At 49.7% G+C, this 23,269-nt stretch overlaps 1 protein-coding gene across 11 annotated transcripts in view; it reads left to right on the top strand.

Moving 5' to 3' along the window:
- The window catches only part of PRRC2B (proline rich coiled-coil 2B), an 85,453-nt gene that overhangs the window by 26,606 nt on the left and 35,578 nt on the right, over positions 1-23,269 (top strand). For 7 of the 11 annotated variants that reach the window (XM_082842737.1, XM_082842735.1, XM_082842729.1 and 4 more), the window contains exons 2-10: positions 1,937-2,106; positions 2,949-3,126; positions 5,898-6,000; positions 8,489-8,561; positions 12,436-12,579; positions 14,463-14,704; positions 15,168-15,289; positions 15,722-15,864; positions 21,104-21,194. In XM_082842737.1, coding sequence (XP_082698863.1) covers positions 1,992-2,106; positions 2,949-3,126; positions 5,898-6,000; positions 8,489-8,561; positions 12,436-12,579; positions 14,463-14,704; positions 15,168-15,289; positions 15,722-15,864; positions 21,104-21,194 — 1,211 coding nt within the window. In that variant the 5' untranslated portion in view covers positions 1,937-1,991. Of the gene's footprint in view, positions 1-1,480; positions 1,705-1,936; positions 2,107-2,948; positions 3,127-5,897; positions 6,001-8,488; positions 8,562-12,435; positions 12,580-14,462; positions 14,705-15,167; positions 15,290-15,721; positions 15,865-21,103; positions 21,195-23,269 lie in introns of those variants that run through there. The other 4 variants (XM_082842734.1, XM_082842732.1, XM_082842736.1 and 1 more) reach the window with 4 other exon arrangements.

The raw sequence follows: 23,269 nt of genomic DNA, 5'->3' as shown, positions 1-23,269 counted from the left end.
GAGGGCCTTACAAAACAGGCCATTGGCTGGGACCCTGACTGGTGTTTGCCAGCCCCTGTTTTAGACTGAGCTGTGCAGGCTGGGGCCACGTGTGGCCGTCACCTTGGTGGCAGTCTCAAGGGCTTTTGTTCATAGTGGAATGTATGTGTGCCCATGTGTGTTGGGAGGGATTCATGTTCCTACCCCAGTGATCTTTTCTGTGGGTTTGATATGACAAGTGTCTAAAATTAAGATCTCATCTAGTCTTAATGGAGAATTTCAGGTTGTTTTCCATTTGAAAGCCTATTAATTACTGGTCTGACACAAACAGGATACAGTCCCTTTCCTGGAGGAGGGGCTTACAGCCTAGTCGGGGGAAGCAGCCAGGGGAGGTTATTACTAGTTCTGACTTCGGCAGAAACTCACTGGATCCAGCTTCGGGGAGGGAGATTTAAAGATAAAGGGGTGTGTCCTGGAACCCTTGGCATCAGAACTCGAATTTGGACAGTTTTGGCTGGTTTCCCTCCCTGTCATCGCTGTTCCTTGCTCCTGGTACGTGAGGCAGGCAGGCACTGGGGAGGGTGGCTGGCATCGAGTGCTCTGACGTGTAAACTTGGCGAGCACCTGAGCGTTTCTGCTGGTTTGTTTCTTCATGGAGCCCTGTCTCCTGGACACTGCAGTGTGGTTCGCTTCCTGGGGATTGGGTGCTGCACGTGAGCCTCTCCCTTGGCTGGCTGTAGCTGCACCTGGTAGGTGACCCCTGCACATCCTATGCAGCTCCGGACGCCCACCCCTAGGCATCCATTGAGGTGCCTGAGTGTTTCCGGATACACATTGCGTGCATATCTATTCCTGTACCTGAGACAGTGACCAGCGGGTCTTGAGTATCAGGTTTCATGTGAAATGAATGAAAGAATGGATGTACCCAGCTCACTGGATGTGCTCTTCTGGCCGGCGTGGCTTCAGAATAGGATGAAATGACAGACCTTCGTGCTGCAGCTGCACCAAGTGCCTGTCATGAGTCATGGATGTTTTCACAGTTACCTCCGTTCTGTCATTTTACCGACATGCCCAAACTGGTGCTTTAGCTTTCTTTTCCATACACTAATTCTAATGGGAGGTAATGGTCACTTGTACAAGTTTTAGTTTTCCACGGTCAAGTTTAGAGCCAGTGAGGCCAAGGGTGAGGGTGGAATAAAAGGCACTGGAGCTGGCACGTGGCCTTACTGAGTATTGAAATGGATGAGCGAGGAAGTGAATGAGGAAAGTGCTCCTAGAGGAGCCTGTAGAAAGTTAGAAGGTGGCAGAGGGGAAAAGCTTCTTCCTTGGTCGGTTTTTCAAGATGTTCTCTGAGTGGAAGGCAGGAGTGGACAGTGAAGCCGCGGGGGCTCTGCACTGGGAGGCCTGCTCTCTGTTTGCCCCGTCTGCATCTCGGAGAGCCCTGCTCTTGTTGTCTGAGCCCGTGTTTCCCTCTGGGTGCTGGTCCTTTAGTGTGAAAGGTACCTGCACCCGGCTGTCCCTGGGTGATTTCCTGACTGTGTGCTTCCCTTTGCTTTGGGTTTGCTCATCCTTGAAATGGACGGTAGCCTTCCATAAGGACGACCTTATTTTCGGTGTGACGTGGATGTGCTACAAGGGGCGAGCATTTGTTTTTCCACCTTGCGGAGCTGTCCTTGACTCAGGGAGCGGACTCGGTGTGCAAAAGTTTACACCTCAGTGTGGTTGGTGAGTGATAAGGGTCAGCTGCTTTTCAGGCAGGGAGCGTTCTTGGCGTTGCTCTTTAAATGTGAGCAAGGCTGCCCGTGCGCGCTAAGGGCAACTTTCTAGGGACAGAGTCCGTCCAAAGCGTTCTTCAGATCTTCAAGGAGATCCGTGATCCCTAAACGATTCCGTCCACTGGATCAGAGGTTCTGGTGGATTAACACTCTTTTTGTTTTTTTTTCCTCCCACTTCAAAGGCAGATCGGGAGCGGTGCCGAGAAAAATTTCCTTACTAGATGACATTTCATCGCAATGTCCGATCGTTTGGGGCAAATAACCAAGGGCAAGGATGGGAAAAGCAAGTATTCGACTCTCAGCCTGTTTGATAAGTATAAAGGAAAATCAGTAGACGCGATCAGATCCTCAGGTAAGAGGGGGTTGGAGGCCAGTTCCTTATGCTTTCCCTTAAGCGAGAAGCTCCAGGTCAAGGATCAGGAAAACCTAGAGTCCCCTGTCTGGTCAGACAGGAATGGTCCATGCAGACCAGTCTTCTGGGCACGTGGAGGTCATCCTGTAGTTCAGGGGAAACACGTCACCCTCTGCTCCTAATTGATGTATGATTTCAGAGCCTGGAATATCCTGACTCTGCTGTACTAGGATTATTTCCTCATCTGTCTTATCTTATTGAAGCCATGGATATTTTGAGCCCGATGGGCAGAATGGAATTTAATTTGCATTAGAGTTACCCCTTTCATGGTTTCATGGTTCTAATATTCCGGAGCTTGGCGGGGCAAGTTCCTGTTGATTCTGTCCACACCCCTTGAGGATTTTATGAATGCCGGGGGCCCTGCTCAGGCTTGGCTTGGGTCTAGGCGAGGCTGTCCCTTCAGTCCTGCTGTAACGAGGCCAGAGCAGTCTCCCCTCTGCACAGGGCTAGTCATTCTGTGGGATGGAGGTTTCTAGGCCTGGCCCCTCCCCCATGTCCTAAACGCCCTGAGCCTTCTGCCCACGAGCAAACTGGAAGCCTCCGCACAGACTTCAGCAGCTCCTGTGTCTCTGAAGTCCTCGGTGAAGGGCTTGTAAAAGGACTGACTACAAGTGACCACCAAGCACTTTTTGTGTGTTTGCGTGGCGGGTCTGTCCCTTGTTTGTTGTTTGGTTGCCTCTGTCATTATCCTCTAGAGTTTGGAAGAGCAGCTGAATGAACCCGGCATCTTTCCTTCCATGACTTTCTACGCAACATCTCTTTCCACCTCTCCCTCCACACAGTTATTCCTAGACATGGCTTACAGAGTCTCGGGAAAGTTGCCACAGCCCGGCGTATGCCACCGCCTGCAAACCTGCCAAGCTTGAAGTCTGAAAACAAAGGAAACGACCCCAACATCGTTATAGTACCCAAGGACGGGACGGGATGGGCAAACAAGCAGGATCAGCAAGACCCAAAGAGGTGAGCAGAGGGGCGGGCGGAGGGCCGGGAGCTGGAGCTGCGTCCGTGGCTGGCCCCCTCTCCTCCTGCAGGGGGCAGCTCTGGAGAACTGGGCAGGTTCCAAAGGAAGCTTCTTTCACCCCGACTCCTGCTACTTAGCAGTTTCTTGCTCCCTGCCTTCATTTTTCCTGGCTCTGGGAGCCGATGCAACAGTGTTTCTGTGAGCTGCCTTTCCCTGGTGACCAGTGTCCCCTGTGCCTTGTTAAGAAGGGCTCACCTCTCCCAGAGGAGCCACTGTGGGGAGAGCTGAGTGCTTCACCTGGTTGGGGTCCCTGGGTGCTGGGCCCCAGGTGGAGAAGGTGGAGCCGTCCCAGCTGTTGGGGCAGCAGCGCCCCACACAGGTGCCTGCACATGCTCTGTAGGACTCAGTTACAAGGACAGCCACCCCAGTCCAGGCACTCGGGGTCAGCGCGCAGCCTCCCTGCAGGCCCACCCTCTGCCGGCACAGCACTTACGGGAGCCTTAGGAGGCCCGGGATCTGGCACAGAGATCGTCATTAGAGGGAGGTTGTGTGGTGGCGCTGAAAGCACGAGTGTGCCGCCTGAGCCTTCGTTCCTCCTTCCGTGGCCCGTGGCCCGGCTGCGTTCCAGCCAGCGGTAGGGTGTCCAGGAAAGAGGATTGGGGTTTGCACTGGGAGGGGTTTGGGGAAGGACGGGGCCTCTCTGAGGCTGGCAGGCAGAGCCCTGCTGCTGGACTTGGCCGTGAAAACAGAGCAGTCCAGCCTCATACCCTCTCCTGCCCTGTGTCTCCCTTGTGGTCTGGCTGCTGATTGATACTCAGGACCCAGAAAGTAAAAGTGGCCCAGAGCACAGCCTGCCAACCAGGGTCCTTTTCTCTAATTGGAAGTGGCCAATAGCTTCTGTAAAACTTCTGTAGTTACTTCAGACAATATGTAGAGAGTGAGCCAATAATTCGCTCAGATGATCAGTAATAACTGAAATTTTAAGACAGTTCCTAACTGTTGGCTTAGGGATCATCCTGATTGACGGTATAGTGTGACTTTTAGAACTGGACAGACGTGTGTGATTTCCAGCCAGGCCATTTATGGGACCTGGTTTATTTGACTTCTGAGCATCATTGTCCTCCTGTGAAGTACAAATAACAACTGGTTCCGGGGGTGGCTACAGGAAATGGATGAGATTTGCCCAAGTCACGTATTTAGCACGGGGCCTGGCACAGAGGCGGTACGTGGCGGATGTCCTCATTCTGTTCAAGTGTAGACGCTGCAAACAGCTCAGCGTAAGCGTTGAAATGCCTCTGCTACTGAAAGTTCTAGAGAGAGAGGACAAAGCCTTGCTCCCTCCTTTTATCCGGTCTTATGCACCAGTGGCATCGAAAGCGTCGGGCATCTTCAACGAGGCCAGTGTGCTGAAGCATGTTTGCCAGCCAGAGGTGAAGAGTGAGTGTTGGCGGGGGCAGCAGACCCCGGCGCTGCTTCTCTGCCTCCCCCGGGCCACATCCTCACGAGGCTGTCAGGGAGGTGGCCGAGTAGGGGGGCCACACCTGCTGGGTGGGACTCAGTGTTTGGAGACCACAGAAGTGACACCACCTGGAAGCATCTATTTCAGGTAGAAGGTGATGTGAGAGAGGAGGGTCAGTGGCCTTCATTGTGTAATAATCACAGGTGGTGAGTTACTCGGTTGAGTAAGCCTTGGATGTGTGTAGAATTTGCCTTCAGCTGAGCCACTGGCATTGGGTGGATTCTGGCCAGGGGATTACTGTCCTCCTTGAAGCTCGTCGCATGGAAGGTTGAACAGACGAGTGACTGGAAGGCTGCAAGTTGGCAGAAATCTTCCTTCAGAACCCTTTCTTATTGCTCTCGGAATATGACTTGTGGGGTATAGATCGACAGACACACCTTTGCTGGAGGGTAGCTCCACGGTATCTTTTAAACTTTAAAACGTCTTTTGATCCAGCTGTCCCACTTCTAAGAACTTAGACTACTGAATTGCGTACACACAAGCGTGCCAAGATGCGTACACAAAAATGCTCGTTGCAGTTTTATCTGTAATAGAAGAAAAATTGGAGGTTGGCACATTGTGGCCCATCCACCTGTACTGTGTCATTAAAAGAAAGCAGTAGATCCATGTGTGTTGTCACGAAAAGATGTCAAGGGCATTGAGTAAAACACGAGTTGCTGGACTGTATGTATGGTGTTACCCTACTTGTGTTACAAAATGCTATGCTAATACACGTAGAAAAATCTGCTTGAGTTTCTCTCCGGAGGATGAGATCGTGACAACTTCTGTGTTATATGTATTTATTTATTTTTATCATGAGCATATATTTCTTTTATAAGCCAAGAGAAGGTTTAAAAAAAAAAAATCTGCTCATGCTTCAAAGAGATCAGCCCCTGAGGAGCTGTGAGCTCTTGGTCAGGAGTGAGGGGCGGGAGCTCAGAGCCCATTCCCTGCCCCGACGCAGTCTCCCTCGTGACAGATCCTCCATCACTTCGTTGTTGGCCGTGAGCTTTCAGTCTTCGCAGACAGAAGTCTCTGTGGAAAGGCAGAGGGCTGGCCTGTCCTATCAGGCGTCGGTGAGCAGACCTCACAGGTGGTCCGGTTTCTCGTTGCCTTGGCCAGCCTAGGAGTCTGCCGGGGACGGTATCTTTATTGGCCAGAGGAGGTCTTGCTCCCAGCCAGCGAGCAGCCGTGTCTCTCGGGAATGTGGAGGGACCTTGTGGGCATGGCCGGTGCCTGTCTAATTCCTGTGTGTGTCCTGCCTTTGTCTAGTTCCAGTGCGACGGCCTCTCAGCCGCCGGAGTTGCTGCCGCAGCCGGGTTTGCAGAAATCTGTCTCCAATTTGCAGAAACCGACACAGTCGATCAGTCAGGAGGTAGGTGCTGGGGACCCGGTCCCGATGCTTGCCTAGGCGTCGGCGCCTCTGAGCTCCCTGGCGCTGGGGACCGATGGGAGCTGTCGCTGAGAAGCGTGGCTCTGCGTGACGTGCTCATTCCAGAGGCAAACCTGATGAGTGACTCTTGGGAAAGACCCCAGATGCAGAATAGAATATAGACGCCTAATTTGATTCCAGTTGCCTTAGCTTGAGGTGAGTCACTCTGGCAGCTACAGGCTAGATCGGGCCCCCCGCAGTGTCTCCCCGGAAGCAAGTGTCAAAAGGAGACAGCAGGTGTTAGGCTACAGAAGGTTCAGTGGTCTGGTGAGTTTGGAAAACAAAATGAAGCCAGCTCCTTCGCTTGGTTTTCTTAATGTCATACTTTCTCTCGGTGTCTTCAGTATGCTAATGTATCCTGTGAGTCTCCGAGAAAAGGACATCATGGACAGCGGTCCCGAAATGTATTTGTCCTTGGAAACCTCTTTTCGTCGAACGTCTCTAGAGACTAGTGTCTCTCAGAGCATGCTGTGGGAAATACCGAGCTGTGATCCTTTATTTGTCGCTGCACTTCATACGCCTCTAAACAGAGTCACGATTTAATCAAGAGCTCATATCCTACTTGGCCCACTGGTGTCTGTCTGTGGGTACAGAGGCCGGTATCTGGTAGCTGGAAATCTAGGCGAGGTGTCTGAATCTTTTAGAAGACCAGAAAAAATCTAGACAGATACCTGGCGTTCACTGGCTCCCTTGAAAGAATGACTCAGTTTGCATTGCTGCCTGGGCAGTAGAAGGACCGGCGTGCCGTCCCCATCTGCGGGGAAAGCTTACGGCTTTACCAGAGGGACACCCTCCCTGCCCAACACTGAACTGTGCTTTGAAATTAAAGGAGAAGCAAGAAGAAATCCACATTCATGCGAGACTGCATGTTCATTGGCCTAAATCCACTGGGACCTGCTGATCAGTCAGAGCATGTAGTGTGGAGTTCGTATCTGTTTCCCAGAATTTGAAGCTGAGTGCGGTTAAGGAGCCCTGGTTGTTTCTGCAGCCCTGGCTCTACGTCAGACTCACCTTCCAAGCTTGTTAGAGACGAACAGGCCTGGGCCGGGCCTGCGTGCGGCTTGGGCCCCTGTGGAGCACGGGTGCCGCGGGGACTGCGGTCGGGTCGGGCCCTGTCCTGGAGCTGGCACGCGGGCCCTCCGCCTGGCGCTTACCAGCTCTTCTCTCGTGCGGGGACGGTGTTGGAAGGAGACCCCCGGTGGTTCCCAGCTTTGGGGTGAGATTTGCCACAGTGTTGGTGACCCCTTCGTGGCCCCTAGGCCTTCTCTTCCGGTTTAGTGCCTTCGGTGGGTGAGGGTGGGGGCCACCCCCGTGGCTTCAGGCTTGGCTGCAGACCCCAAGCCGGAGGCTGTGGGATGGCAGTGCCCTGGGGCCCCTCTGCTTCCTGCTGGTCTGCAGCCTCGCCCTTCCCTCAGGGGCTGTTGAACCCCAGCAGGGGCTGCCCTGCCCCTGTCACGGTGCTGGCATTTCCCTTGTGTGGTCTGCACAGGGGACCCTGGGCGTTCCAGGCCACTCAGGTCAAGCACTCAGGGCAAGTCTGTGATAAATACATGCGTTATTGCACCTACTCAGCTCTGCATCGAAGGCAAGAGAGACAGCCGTCTGCCTTGAGTGTGTGTGGCGGCAGCGGCAGGGGGAGGATGGGAAGGGGTAACCGTTTATCCAGGATCTGGTCCAGTAAGTGATGGAACGTCATGCTGCATCAGCTTGGATTTGTGTATCTTTACCTTCGGTTGTTAAGTAGCATGTTGTTGGGAAGACAGCTGAGTTCAGTGGTTGGGGACCTGAAGGGGCTTTGGGCGCAGGCAGGGTGGGGACAAGTCCTGGTCCCGCCTCACTAGCTGAGTGTCTAACCCAAGTGACCCCGGTGTGCCTAGCACCGTGCCTGGTGTGCGGTGAGCTTTCAGCAGAGGTGAGCCGAGCCGGGCAAGCCCAGATGAGTGGAGGCGGAAGGCCGCGCGCCTGGGGAGTGGTGCCTTGTGGCACGGCAGTGATTGTGGCCAGCGACTCGTCAGGCACATGAGCCTTCCCGCGCGCGTGTTCTGTTAGCGGCGCCACCCAGTTTTTCAGACACACTAGAATTGGGGTTTGGTCTTGTCCCTGGAGCAAGACAGAGTAGCTCTGTGTGGGCGTGAGAGGCAGCCTGGCAGCATGTTCCGAGCGCACCGCTGGCTCTGCCGTGGGACCCTGAGCTGGCCGCTCGCCCTCCGGCCTGCCCCTCGTCTGTCATGTGGCCGTGGGTCCTGACCCTGGGCTGTTGCCCGAGTGGGAGGCTGCGTGGAAAGCCCGCGTGGTTGGACCTTACCCCACTGGTGGTGGTGGGTACATCAGTGTAGGGTCTGGACCTAAGGTGAGGATCCGAGGGCACCTTGTTCTGACTCGCTCAGGGAGTGGACCGCAGACCCTGTTCTCATTGTCTTCCTTCTTTCAGAATACAAATTCAGCGCCAGGTGGACCAAAGTCATGGGCACAGCTGAATGGAAAGCCAGCAGGACACGAAGGTGGTAAGTGTGTGTGTGGCGTTGCGGTGGGCGGGTGGGAGGGAGGTGTGCCTTTTCTGGGCTGCTCCAGTTCTGTCCAGGCAGTCTTCGGCTTGCAGCTTTGTGGACTCTCCTCCCAGAGCGAGTTACTGCCTTTGCCCCGGCGGTGGAAGTGCTGATTCTGCAGAGCACGTCAGCTCTTTGGTTTCACTGAACATTTTTGCTAAGGACAGCCCTCCCAAGGTGTGTGGAGGAGACCGGGCGCTGGCCCTGGGCTCCCTCGTCGGCTGAGCCGCCATTGGAGCGAGTCCCCGGCCCCCAGGGAGGAGGTGTTGCCTACGGGGCACTGGCTTTGTACCTGGGTTTGCACATCAGCAGCCTCGGGAACTGCTTGCTTTTGGGCAGTGACACCAGAGCATGCGGAGGTTGCATGGTATTTGTTACCATTGGTGTCCCGCCTGACACAGGGACTCAGACGGCTGCAGTGGTTCAGCACAGGGACGATGTGGGGTGAGTGGAAGGGGAAAGCATCCCGAGTTTTAAGTGAATGCCGAGCAGCAGACTGAAATGGCTCCAAGGCAGGCCCAGAGCAGAGCGGCCCCCGAGTAGCATGGCTGAGGGGCGCTGGGGCAGAGGGAAATCTGGCTCCCCTCCAGCATCTGGAGCCCTTTGAGAATGTGGGCCCAGGGTCCACGGGTGTTCTTGAGAGGAGCCAAAAACCCAGATTCTTCTACGTGAACTCTCCTGGTTTCCCAGTGTAGGCGTGCGTATTTCTAGCACGCTGTGCAGAGCACGCTGGGCGGCGCCCCGAGCTGGGTGGAGAGGGACGGTGGTGTGAGTGGCTACACCGCAGTTGCTTTTTTCTCTGTAAACCAGCACGGGCTGCCTTTTTTACCCTTGGCTCCTGTCCCGGCACTGCCCTCTGTCTTCTGCGTATCCCTGCCGGCCAAGGCCTGGCCAGACTTTACGTTTTATGGCTTAGAGTAGAAAACCAGCTCCGTGTGCCACCTTCCCCACATACCCCTGCCACTCCGATGTCCCAAGGACGGGCCCCTCTGGCCTCCGGTCGCTGTGCGGTTGAAGGCCCACCCCTTCCTCAGCCCGAAGGTGTGCCGGGGGCTTTGGAGCCGCAGCTCGCCTAGAGGAGAAAGGGCAGGGGGAGCTCAGCTGGCTGCCCCGGCCTGGAGGGTGAGCGGGGCCAGGTGGGGTGGGGATGCAACAAGGCACTGCAGACCGGAAGCAAGGTCTTCACAGAGGCATGACGGAGATGATTCACTGGACTGTTAACAGTGGTTCTTTGCTTTCTATAGCCTTCATTTCCATAAGGTTGCAATTTCCTTAAGTAAATGGAATATTCATTTTAATTTAACAAGAACTTACAGAGATTAAAAAAACTAGTGTAAATTGGCACTGCCCGTCACACACCAGCACGAATACCCTTTGACCTGGAAGTTCCACTTGGAGGAAATCACCCTGTAGATGATACTTACAGCTGTGTGAAATGACATGCACGAGATTATTCCTTGCAACGTTGTAATAGCAAAAGATTGGACACAGTCCCTTGAAATGTGCGTCAAAGGATGGTACTTTAATGAAATACTACTTGGCTGTAAGGAAAAAAAGCAGTTTTCTACCGATCTGGCAAGATCTCCAGGACATATTCTTAAGTGAAAAAAAGTGTGGAATAGTACGCAGAGTATATTACCATTTGTGCAAACAACTGGGGAGAGGGAAAGTACGCTTCTAAAAATGTATGCGCATTAAAAAAAAATCTCTGGAAGGAAACATAAGAGGAAGGGAGAGAAGGAGAGAAGGAACGAAACAGAAGACTACCTGTTTTGTGAGGGTGTTTGAAGTAGGCAGATGGGGCACGAGGGTAGGAGGTAGGCTTCTGTTTACGCTCTTTTAAGGCTTTTTACCTTTGAACCTTTTGATTGTATTACCTATCAAAAGAAAACTTGATTTAGAAAATAATCCTAAAACACAGTAAAATACTCTGTAAACATGTGATAGCTCGTCTGGGAGACGGCAGAGCCCAGTAGCCCAAGAGGAGAGAACAGACACGTGCCGACCAGGTGGGGCCGGGGCGGGAACCCGGCTTCTGGTTCCCCTCCTATGCCGGGGTCACAAGCCCGCGATGCCACCAGGGCTGTGGGGATTTGGGGGTGTGGCCCGCAAACATTTTCATGACTCTTTGGAACTCAGAGGGGTTCTTCCTGAGTTGACAGACTCTCTCCATGTAGAAGGTGGCCGTTTGGTCTGTTTCGCTTGGATCAAGCCCAGGAGGCCTGCTTGTGTGGTTCAGGCAGAGGCCAGAGGCACATGGCTCGTGGGCTCTGCTGCCAGAGCACCACCGGCGGCTCCATCTGGGGCCTCAGAGAAGCCCCTGATTTCACTGCCTCAGTTTCTCATGGCAGAGAACAGATGGTAGGAGGGATTGGTGGGTGAACATTACAGGGTGTTCACACCTTAGGAATACTACTACTTTGGTTTGAGATGTTGAGTTCTTCACTTTATCTTTTTTATCTGTGGAGGGTAAGTTTAATTCATGATTAGAATAATACCTTCATGACTGTTGAGGCAGAAAAAAAGTACTAGGCATTTGCTATTGTTGTTGTTTTTTTTAAACTTCAGATTATCTCCTATTTTTCTTTTCTTTTGGCCGCGCTGCGCGGCATGCAGGATCTTAGTTCCCCCACCAGGGATGGAACCTGCTCCCCCTACAGTGGAAGCACGGAGTCTTAACCACTGAACTGCCAGGGAAGTCCCTCTACCGTATTTTAAAAGCAAGACTTTTGTATTTCATTCTTGCCAATGACCTTTTAACATAATGAAGCAACTATGTGAGCAGTAGTGCTCCTTTGCGACACTTGGCGATTATCTCTCAGGTTAATCATTGGTTAATAATGTGTCCAGTTATCCCCCCGCATGTTCATTTGACCCTGGACCTTTTTACTAAGTGGGATGGTGGATGAATCACCGCCTTGTGCATCTGCACTAATCCCTGCTGCATCTTTCCGGCAAAGTCTGCCTGAGTTAGCAGGTCCTCAGATCAGTAATACCTAGGGACAGATTTGGCTGTATTGTCTAGGGATCAAAGCATGTCACAGTTGGACATTTCACTGTGTGATATTGCTGTTATTAAGTTTGTGTGGTGCTGGACATGCGCTGTGTATTCCAGGAGAGGGACCAAATCCCACTCTAGACCCTAAAATGCATCGTTTATTATTATCTATTCATTGAAAAGACCATTGCAGGTTCCCGGTGCTAAGTGCTGTGAGTGATTGGAACAAAGTTAAGAAAAGGCTTCTTCTCTGCAGAGTTCATAGTGTAGGGGAACGAATGAAAGAACAAAGAAGTTGTTCCCAGATCGCAAGAGTGAAATGTTTGGTCTTGTAGGGCTTGAGGATCTCTGTAGAAAATAGTAAACTGGAGTGGACAAACGAAGAGGCATAAATCTAGGGTGAGGGTGTAAATCTAGGGTAGAGGCGTTGGGGGCCAGGGCATTACCTCCACCCAAAAGCAGTTGGCTTCACTGGGCTGATTTCACCAAAGACCGTGTTTATCTGCCCCCCAGGGCCACTGGAAGGACCTTACTGCCTTCTTCCAGGAGTGGGAGGGAAGGATCTGGGCTGGAACCGCTGCCATACCTTACCCCCTGCCCTTTGTGACCAGCTCCTGCAGGGTGGCTGGCAAGGGACCTGGTGCGGTCTGCGGGCAGCCTCCCTTTGTCAGGGAACCCTAGTGCCACTGCGGGCACAGAAGGCCAGCGCAGACAGCACCCCAGGAAGGAGCTCCCTTCAGGGCAGCGTGGCTGCCAGCGTGTGCCGTTGTTAAAGCAGAGAGCTGTTGATACCCATCTCACTTGCTCCACACGTCTTCCCAATTCTCTTGACAGGTTTAAGGGCCTCAAGCCGACTATTATCCTTCTCTCCCGAGGAATTTCCGACGCTGAAAGCAGCTGGAGGGCAGGACAAGGCTGGCAAAGAAAAGGGCGTCTTCGATCTGTCGTATGGGCCAGGACCAAGCCTCCGCCCTCAGAGTAAGTGAGCTGCAGCCCCTGTCTGGGCACCCATGGGAACAGCAGAATTTCCCCTTGTCTTTCTGCCCTCTTGGAAGCATGCTGTTTATCGAGGAGCCAGGCTCCCTGCCTGGAAAGCACGCCCGTTGATCCTGTACCTGATCCACGCGTCTGCTGGACTTACTCCCTGGGCTGGGCTGGAGGTCACTCCTCCTTTCTTGTCCTTTGGGTCAGGCCAGGCCTGTCCGCCTTCCCAGCAGGCGTCAGATGTTAGTTCTGCTGTGCCTGGGTGGTCACGGCGAGGACAGACAGACCAAGGGTCAGTTAACTGGATTCCCGACTCAGGAGCTTGTTTTCTAGTCAGCGGCTCCCAAACTTGGCTGAATCCTGTCAGAATCACTTGGGGCGTTTGTTAAAAAGTCTTGATTTCCAGCCCTCGCCCATCCCCAGCCAAATTAGAATCTGTTTTTTTTTTTAACACGTTCCCCTGGTTGAGTAGCCGGCCCAGCACTAGCCTCCACGACCCCTCATCTGGGGTCTGGCCAAGGGGTCAGCAGGATTGTGTAGCAGTTCTCACTGGTACTATTTTTTTCTTCGTGGTCTTGGGTGGTTAGTATTCAAGGTGTTGTTTAGGAATGGGATTTTCCATCTGTTCTAATCACGGATTCTGAAGTAGCCCTTGCGGGGGGGGGGGGGGTTGATCAGGTTTTGAAATATGAGAGACCTTTATCTGCTTGTTTTGATTAATCCCCAGGGTATCCCAAAGTGAGAACAGATATCCTATAAATGAAACAATCACCGTGCAGCTCTCATAAAACATACGGCCTCTTCAGCGGCCTATGCTGGGGTACTGTGGCTGCTCCAAATACATAATCAGATTCCTTAGGCCAGGAACTCTAACTTTCTGGGATTAATTAAGATGAGCTGCTATAGGATTATAACCGTTTAGAAGTAGAAGCAGCTTCTGGGATCACTCCCATCTCCTCGTTTGAGAAGACGAAGAAGCAGATGGCCTGAGGGGTGACCGGGGCTTGGCCAAGATCACGCACGAGGCACCTGAAGAGCTGGGAGCAGTCTGTGACTTTGTGGCTCCGGTCCTGGGTTCCATTTTCTTAGGGGTCAGGTACTCAGGGACCTGTTTCAACTCCTAACTACAAGTTGACTGGAAAGAGGAGTCGTTTTGGCTCATCTGATTCCTCGTTGGCCTCTGAATTCCACCAGGCTTTGCTACATTTGCAGTGGAAAGCCTCGTCTTAAAAAGATGGTCACAGAGGGTTGGCAGGTTTCAATCTGTGACCTGTGGGAGGGCCCCACAGGCCGCTGCCAGAGCAGGTGGGGTGAGGCCCGGCGGGTAGGGCCCCAGACCCTTCCAGCCCCCTCTCGGAGAGGGGAGAGCAGCTCTGCTGGGGAGTCTCTGACTAGAGGTGCCACTGCTGAGTGGAGCTTGACCACGTGTCTGGAACTCTCTCTGGTTCTAAAGTCCAGTCCAGTGCTGAGCACAGTGCTGGTCCTGTTGGGGTCAGCATGATTGTGGAAGAAATGACCCAAGGCTGCTTTCATTGGGGCCGTCTTGGTTTCTTTGGAGTGTCAGGTCTGAGGTTGTGTAGTTTCTGAGAGTCGATGAAGACCACGTCTCGTTGACACTTGCCTTCTCTCTGAGTGGACCTTATTTTGTGTTTCTCTGACAGTCAGACTCCCTCAGCAAGTTCATATTCATTGGCCAGGTGTCTGCCCCCCACCTTCCCTGACAGACTTGACCAGTCGACTCGATTCTTCACTTTTGTTTTTTTTATTTTTTTAAAATTTTTTGGTGAGTGAGGGGGGTCCCTTGACCTTCAGAACCTCATACAATCCCCCCTCCCCCTCCTCTTTCCTCTCCCCTTTTGCCCCCTTTCAATTTCCAGATGTGACAAGCTGGAGGGAGGGCGGTGGGCGAAACATAATTTCTGCCACGTCTCTGAGCGCCTCCCCAACTGAGCTGGGCAGCAGGAACTCGAGTGCGGGAGACGGAGCCCCCTCCTCGTCATGTACCAGCGATTCTAAGGACCCCTCTCTCCGCCCGGCTCAGCCTGTCCGAAAAGGGGCTTCACAGTTCATGGGGAATGTATACCACCCACCTACATACCATGACATGCTTCCTGCTTTTGTAAGTCTTCGGAGTGTGCATTTTTTTCCCCATGAGGTCCGATTGTTTATGTCCAGCAGAACCTACTTCACGTGGTTGAATGTCCACCTTGGGTTCTCCCTCCCAGTTTCTTTGCCCTGATACCCTACTTTGGAGGCTTCCATTACTTTTGCATTTTCTCTCCTTCTTTTCAAATCTTAAGGGCCTCTGGCTTCTTTCCCTGGTGATGTGGATGTTATCTTAGCCTTAGCTCTTTAGAAGAAGGAGAGGCAGGTATATTCCCCAAGACACAGGTCCCCAGATTTGCATACTGACAGCAGGAAAGAAATGGGGGAGATGGTGATTGATAGGATTAATTGGAAAACCCCAAGACTTTCCTGTTTCTTTTTCCCATTTTCCATTTTCCAAAACAAATTTTAATGCAAGTGGAACTTAGAATCTGGGTCATTACCAGAAAACCCTGTTCATTGATGTTATGTTTCAGATGTGTTCGCCACAGTCATCAGAGAACCAGGGTACAGTGGAACGAGGATCTTTTCCCCTTCCCCAGCTCCGTCTTGAACCCCGTGTTCCTTTTAGACAGTTCCAGATGAATGACCAAGACGGGTAAGGTTATTGCATTATAGTCACGTATGTAGAAATTAGCCTGGTTGGTGATACTGGACAAGATAGTGGGCTTACATATGAAAGTGCTTTGTCTTCTGGAGACCTCAGAGAAACCAGCTCAAGACCCAGGGTGTGTGAGAAGGCTGGGGCAGGACAAGAGATTTCAGGTTCCTGGCAGGTGAAGATTTGGCATGTGTTTATTGCTGCTACCCTAGACATTAGCCTGAGCATATAAAACTGCAGAATGAAGCAGAACTTCTTTCGAGGATGTATTTGTTCACTGTGTGTTCTTTAAAAAGGAGACGGTTTTAATATTAGGGGCACACATGAACCTTTGCAGTGTAGGATTTAGTTTTGGAAAAGTACTTGGGTTTGCTTCCGTATGTATACTTGACACGAGTCCAGCATCTTTACCCTTCTCTCTCTCATCAGAAAAGAAAACAGGCTGGGAATGACTCGCCCGATCCGTCCGCTGAGGCAGCTGGTGGAACGGGCGCCGAGGCCCACCATCATCAACGCGGAGAACCTGCGGGGCCTTGACGACCTGGACACCGATGCTGATGACGGCTGGGCAGGTGGGTGGGGGTGTTTGCTGGTGGGCTCACAGCTGAGGGTTTAGGAGGGGAGGACTGCGGTCTGTCTCTGCTTACCAAGGTTGGAAGTCCTCTGACACCAAGTCCACTGTTTTCCTCGGCAAGGTGGAATGAAAACATGGGGCGGGGAGCAGCCTCGGTGCTCTGAAGAGATCCTTATTGGTTGGCACTCAGACGAGCAGTTGCTTCCTGACAGAGCCATGTCTTCTTTTGTCTTTGGTCTTGATCTTAGAGGGGGAAAAAAGACTTTGTATAATGGAAAAGTTAAAACAAACGAGTGTAATGAACCTCAGGTAGCTCCCTGTCACCGAGTTTCAGCATTTCAGCAAATGCCGACATTCTGCATTCTTATCTTCACCCAACCCCACCCCCCAACCTGATTATTTTCTTTTAAAATTCTTTTGGATTGTTTGTTTTCAAGTAAACTTTAACGGCATTGAAAGGCACACATTTAACTTTACAGTTCTGACAGATGTATACGCTTGAGTAGCACAGCCGAGTCACGATACAGAGCACTTTCCTCACCACCCAGCCCCTCCCTAGCCAGTCTCCCTCCCAGACTGTGTCCAAGACTCGCCCAAGGCCTCCCTGTCTTACGATGAATCTTAACTGCAAACTGCAAACGAATGGAGTCCCACAGCTTTCCTTCTCCTGTGACGTTTGTGAGATTCAGTCATGTTATGTATATCGATAGTTGCTTTTAATTACGGAGGTATATTTCATTGTATCAAATACTATCATTTGTTCAAATACTATAATTTGTTTACCCATTCAAAAGTTCCATTATGAATGATATGTTCATTTCTCTTGGGTAAATATCTAGGAGTGGAATTGTTGAATTAAAGGGTAGGTGTGTGATTAGTTTTATAAGAAGCACCCAAGCCTTTTTCCATGGTGGCTGGTGATGCCATTCCCAGCCTCGATTTTGAGAATTTAGTTGCTCTGCATCCTCACAACACTTTGATGTGAGTCTTTTTATTTTTAGCCATTCTAGTGGGTGTGTAGTGGTATCTCGTTGTGCTTTTAACTTTCATCTTGCTGATGACTAATGATGATAAACACGTTTTCATGTCGATTTGCCTACTGGTATCTTTGTGTGTGTGTGTGTTCAGATACAAGTCCTTGGAGACTTAACATTTCACAGGTATTTTTTCCAACTGCCTGCCTTGTCTGTTCATTTTTTAGCACTGCGTTTTGATGAGCAGAAGTTTTCAGTTTTGATGAAGTTTAACTTACAAATTTGTGTTTTTTATGGTTTTTACTTTTGTGTCCTTTATAAAAAAATCTTTGTCTCTCCTTGGTGGCAAAGATACTCTCTTATGTTTTATAGTTTTAACACTTATTTTTGGATCTGTGATCCGTGTTGTATTAATTTGTATATGGTGTATGGTTGGGTTGTCTAATTGTTCTGCACTGTTTGTGATAAGACTTTTCTTTCCCTATTGAGTTGCTTTGACACCTTTGCCAACAATCAGTTTATTGTATAAGTGTGGGTCTATTTCTGGACCCTGTTTGTTCCTTTGATCTGTTTATTCATCCTTATGCCTGTAGCACGCTGTAGCTTTATAGTAGGTTCTAAATTCAGTGGTGTAAGTTCTCCAGCTTTGTTCATGTTTAAGATTATTTGACTATTCTAAGTTCTTTTCATTCTCATGTAAATTTAGAATCAACCGGTCAGTATTTTAAAAGCCTGCAGGCATTGTGATTAAGATTGTGTTGAATTTATTTCTGGATAAATGAAATCTTAATTTTGAATCTCTTGTCAGTAACTTGGTGAAACTTTCTCTATTAGGACTTTCATTTCTCTCAGCAGTGTTTTATAGTTTTCAGTATAGAGGTCTTGAACATCTTTGTTATGTTTATTCCTGAGTATTTTGTTTCTTGACGCTATCGTAAATGGTACTGGTTTTAAAAAAAAAAAGAAAAGTTTTGTTTTTTAGTGTTTGATGCTATTATATAGACATACATAGAGTTGATTTTTGTGTGTGGACCTTGTACCAGACAGTTTGCTGAATGCATTCATTAGTTTTACTAGCTGTTGTTGATTTCTTAGAATTTTCTGCATAAACCATCATGTTGCCTGTAAATAGGGACAGATTAAATGCCTTTTCTTTTTCTTGCCTTATTGCAGTGTAGTACTTCCAGTACAATGTTGTATTCAAGTTCTGTATTCCTGATCTTAGGGAGAAAGTGTTTAGTGTTTCACCATTAAATATGATGATAGTTGTAAGGTTCTTGGAGATGTTCTTTATCAGATTGTGGAGATTCCTTTCTATTTCTAGTTTGCTGATTTTTTTTAATACATTTATTTATTTATGGCTGCGTTGGGTCTTCGTTGCTGTGCGCAGGCTTTCTCTAGTGGCGGCGAGTGGGGGCTACTCTTTATTGTGGTGGGCGGGCTTCTCATTGTGGTGGCTTCTCTTGTTGCAGCGCATGGGCTCTAGGCTCGTGGGCTTCAGTAGTTGTGGCACGCGGGCTCAGTAGTTGTGGCTCGCGGGCTGTAGAGCACAGGCTCAGTAGTTGTGGCGCACGGGCTTAGTTGCCCCGTGGCATGTGGGATCTCAGTTCCCCAACCAGGGATCAGACTTGCGTCCCCTGTATTGGAAGGTGGATTCTTAACCACTGGACTACCAGGGAAGTCCCCCTGATTTATTTTTTTAACGCTAACCAACCTTGCATCCCCAGAATAAATTCCACCTATGTCTAGATTCAATTTGCTGATATTTTCTTAAGATTCTTGGTGTCTGTGTTCATGGCGGATATTAGTCTGTAATTTTCTTTTCATATCGCCCTTGGGTTTTGATATCAGGTTTTGCTGGGCTCATAAGATGTGTTGGAAAATGTTCCTTCTCTACTTTCTGAAAGAGTTTCTGTTAGATTGGTATTAGTTTTTTCATAAATGCTTGATAAAATTCGCCAGTGAAACCGATTGGCCCTGGAATTTTCTTTCTAAAGACATTTGTGATAATAAATTTAACTTCTTTGATTAGTTATAGGGCTGCTCAGGTTTCCGATGTTTCTGTGTCAGTATTTCGTAAGTTGTGATTTTCAAGGGATTTGTTCCTTTCTTTTGAGTTGAACTTAGTGGTGTAAAGTTGTTGATAATATTCCTTTTTTTTTTTTTTCTGATGTCTGTAGGGTCTGTAGTGATACAGGTGTCACCCTTTTTCATTCCTGATAATTAGCTAATTTGTATTTTTTCTCTTTTTCTTGTTCACTTCTGCCAAAGGCTTAGTAGTTTAATTAATCTTTACAAAGAGACGGCTTTTGGCTTTAGTTTTCTCCATTGTTTGATTGTTTTCTAGTTCACCAATCGTTTTAATTGGAGCTTTCTAGAGTTCTCATTTAATTCCATTGTAGTCAAGAGACCATATTCTGTATGACTTCAGTTCTTTCCAACTTATTAAGACTTGTTTTATGACCAAGATATATGGCCTATCTTGGTGAATATTCCAAGTGCATTTGAAAAGAATGTGTGTTCTATAAGTTGGATATCACATTCTGTAAATATCAGTGTAGTCAAGGTGGTTGGTGGTATTGTTCAGATCTTATATACTTACCTTTTTGTCTAGTTCTACCAGTTACTGAAAGTGAGGTGTTAAACTCTCTACTATAATTGTGGATTTATCTGTTTCTCCCTTTAATTCTGTCAGTTTTTGCTTCATTTATTTTGAAGCTGTTATGCACATTTATCATTTTTATGATTCTGACATATTGTCCCTTTATATTGTTTTCAAATATCCTTTTTTATCTCTCGTAACACTTCTTGTCTTGGAGTCTGTTTTGTCCTATGTTAGTATCATTGCTCTGACTTAAATTATTTATTGTTGTCATGGTGTATATTTTCCATCCATTCCCTTTAACCCACTTGTGTTTGTATATAAAGTGATGCTCTGGGAAACAGCATGTAATTGCACTTGCTTTATCGTCAAATCTAACTTGCCTTTTAATTGGATTGGGCTTTTTGTCGTCGTCTCCTTTTTTTACGATATAATTCACTTGACAGATTTTCATATTACGTAAAATTTACCCTTATAAAGTCTAAAATTCAGATATTTTTCGTATATTAACAGGTTTGTGCAGTCATCCTCCCTGTCTGATTCCAGAGCATTTCTGTCTCCCACGGAAGACGCCCATATACCCATCAGCAGAGTCACTCCCAGTTACCACCTGCCCTCCACGCACGCCCTTCGGCAAACGCTCATCTCCCTTCTGTCTCTGTGGATCTACTTTCTGTCTCTGTGGATTTGCTTGTTCTGGACGTTTCATATCCATGGAATCACACAATAGAATACGTGGCTTTTCACATCTGGCTCTGTCACTTAGCATAATGTTTTCAAGGATCATCATGTTGCAGCATGTGTCTGAACTCTTCTAAAATCTTTTTTTAGTGGCCAAATACTCTTCCGTTGTATGGCTCTACCGCATTTTGTGTACCCACTCATCAGTTGATGGTGACTTTCTGCCACCTGAGCCACTTGGGTAGGGGAGGGCCCTGGGGCAAAACGGCCACCCACGAGTCTCACTGTCAGGTGTCTGTGTCGCTGGGGTGGCCTCCTGGCTGGCTGCTGCCTGCTTTTGCCCACTCTCCTCACCGCCTAATACGCTTGCAGAGTATTTTGTCTAGATTTAAGAGCTGTTGTCTTAAGTCTAACCGGGGGGTGTTAGTCTAACCAGGCTACTTTGCTGTTACCAGAGCCAGCACTGTCCTTCATTTTTTTTTTTAAATAAATTATTTATTTACTTATTCTTGGCTGCGTCGGGCCTTCGTTGCTGCACGCGGGCTTTCTCTAGTTGCATCGAGCGGGGGCTGCTCTTCGTTGCGGTGCGCGGGCTTCTCACTGCAGTGGCTTCTCGTGTTGCGGAGCATGGGCTCTGGGCGCGCAGGCTTCAGTAGTTGTGGCTCGCGGGCTCTAGAGCGCAGGCTCAGTAGTTGTGGCGCACGGGCTTAGTTGCTCCTTGGCCTGTGGGATCTTCCCAGACCAGGGCTCGAACCCGCGTCCCCTGCATCGACAGGCGGACGCTCACCCACCGCGCCACCAGGGAAGCCCCGTCTTTCATCTTTATCCACAGTGTGTGTTCTGGTGGTGGCAGCTGGGTGGTGTGCCTTACCCAGCTGGGTTGGTGCAGTCCCTGACCGGAGGAAGCTCCCCAGTGGCGACCTTGGCACTGCTGAGGCTCGCATTTTGTCTCACTTCCCCTGGCCGCGCCCCTGTTGCAGGCCTCCATGAAGAAGTGGACTACTCGGAGAAGTTGAAGTTCAGCGATGAGGAGGAGGAGGAGGAAGTTGTGAAGGACGGCAGGCCAAAGCGGTAAGTGTCCCTGTGCCGCTGATCGCTCCGCTCCCAAGGAGCGTGACCTTAGCGGGATGTAAATGCACCCGTGTTCGTGGTGCTGCCGTGTGCCTGTCACCATGCCAAGTGCATTTCCTGGTTACCCCAGCAACCTCACAAGGGCAAATACTCTTTCCATTTGCAGATGAGAGGGCCATAGCTTTTGAGGACAGCTGTTCAGGGATGGAGCCAGGATTTGCACCCAGGCGTGGCTGGCTGGCTGGCTGAGTCCTAGTGATTTAACCACTGTGCCAGTATTTTCCCAAGGGTGTCTTATAGACGGCTTGTTCCATAGATTGCTTTGGGTGTAGTGCCCCAGGAGGCTTCTCTGGCCAAGCAGATTTGGGAAACTTTGCTTTCCACTTAACTGTTTACTAATAAATAGTTCCAAGGTTGTCCAGAGCCTAGAGTGTGCGTACTGCCGTGTGCTGGGAATCTGGGGGGAGGCGGGTATGCCACATTTCCTAAATTTATTTGACCACTTTAATCTCTTCTCTTTTTTTTTTTTGGATCATTCCATTGGACTGATATTTACTCACAACACCTTTTGGAAAATACTTCATTGTAATCTAGTCCCTCTAGTTTTTAGCATGATACCAGTAGTACTGGCTAGTACTTTTAAAAGAGCACCTATGGTTGCTTTAATTTGCTCCCCCCCGCCCCAGTACTGGCAAGAATGCTTCTTTTTGCGTGAAATTGCCTGTTTCCTTCGTATATTTATCTGTTAGACTTACTCTGCTTTCCGTTAAAATGTGATTACTGTTTTATATTGCTTAGATATTAGTGCTTTAATATTTTTCCCTTTGTCTCTTTTATTGTCAGTAATTGAATGTTTATGTAGTTGGGTCTGCAAGTCTTTGTTATTTCATCTTTCGCTTCAAAGCTCCTCTTGCGCAGGGAGCTGGTAATGATCTTCTGCCACTCTCTCAGATGATACACAAACAATTAAAGAATTGAGCCTTCTGTAATTTATTTTAATGTTGCTTGATTTCAACTGAAGCTTTGGATGCACTTGGGAAATAAATATCTGTGGGTCAGTTTTTGGAACACTAAGCTCAGAAGGAGACGTGATCAAGAATTTAAATCAATGGCAAGCAAAGTTTTGCAGATTTATTAGAGCAGCAGGCCACTCTCTTCTTGTCTCTTTGAGTTGATGTGAATTGAATGTTCATCTGAAAGAGTTAGACCTGGGTTTTGGACCCAGTTCACCACTGGCTGTGACCAAGGACACATCAAATTGAGTCCACCAGCCACGACCTCAGTGTGTTCCCTGAGCTGGTTGAGACTCCTACTACAAGCTCCCCAGTCTTCTTTGACATTTTATTTCCCATCCACGATGGGTTCCTGAAACTTTCCTGTTCCATCCCTTCCTGTTCATTGTCTCTGGGGGCCACTGGGACCCACATCCTTGCTTTGCTGCACCATCGAGAGGCTGGCCAGCTCATGTCCGTCCTTCCCTCTCACCCTCACACTGTTCCTTAGTTGTCTTCTGCAGACTTGATCTCTCCTGGTGGCTCAGGAGGCTTCGTGTGGGCGCCCGCCTCTGGCTGCAGTCCGGAGCCGCTAGCAGTTGTTGCCCAGTCTGTGGTGTCCCGATCCTCACCCGCCCCACCTCCCTTCCACCTCCCGTGCGTGCGTGTGTGCGTGTGTGTGTGTGCGTGTGCATGCATGTGTGCTTGTGTGTGTGTGTGCGTGCGTGCGCACCTGCGCAGACACGTACGTTAGCCAGGTCTGACTCCCTGCCTTCCTCTGTGCTCCTGCTGGGTTTAGTGGGCACCACTGGAGAAGAGGTGCTGAGTAGATGCACATGTGTGTTTTGCCCCAGGGCCTTTGTTTACACTGGGGCACGTGAAGGTGAGCACTGCACAGGCCTCCCTTCGGTTCGAGCCCTCCCGTAGCCTCCGCTGGGCATCTCTCTCCTCCTTTTCCACGCTGTGTGTGCTTTCCTTTGTTCCTCCTGCTCTTTATCATGAATCAGCCAGTGAGCCTTCTTTTGCTGTTGCGAGGAGCATTTATTAAGCAACTCCTTTATGCAGAGCACAGGGCGGGAGCTG

This window comes from Leucopleurus acutus (assembly GCF_964270905.1).
Source record: "Leucopleurus acutus genome assembly, chromosome: 7".
In the NCBI taxonomy this organism is placed as follows: Eukaryota; Metazoa; Chordata; class Mammalia; order Artiodactyla; family Delphinidae; genus Leucopleurus; species Leucopleurus acutus.
The sequence above is the reverse complement of the archived record's forward strand: the minus strand, read 5'-3'. Positions and strand labels throughout refer to the sequence as shown.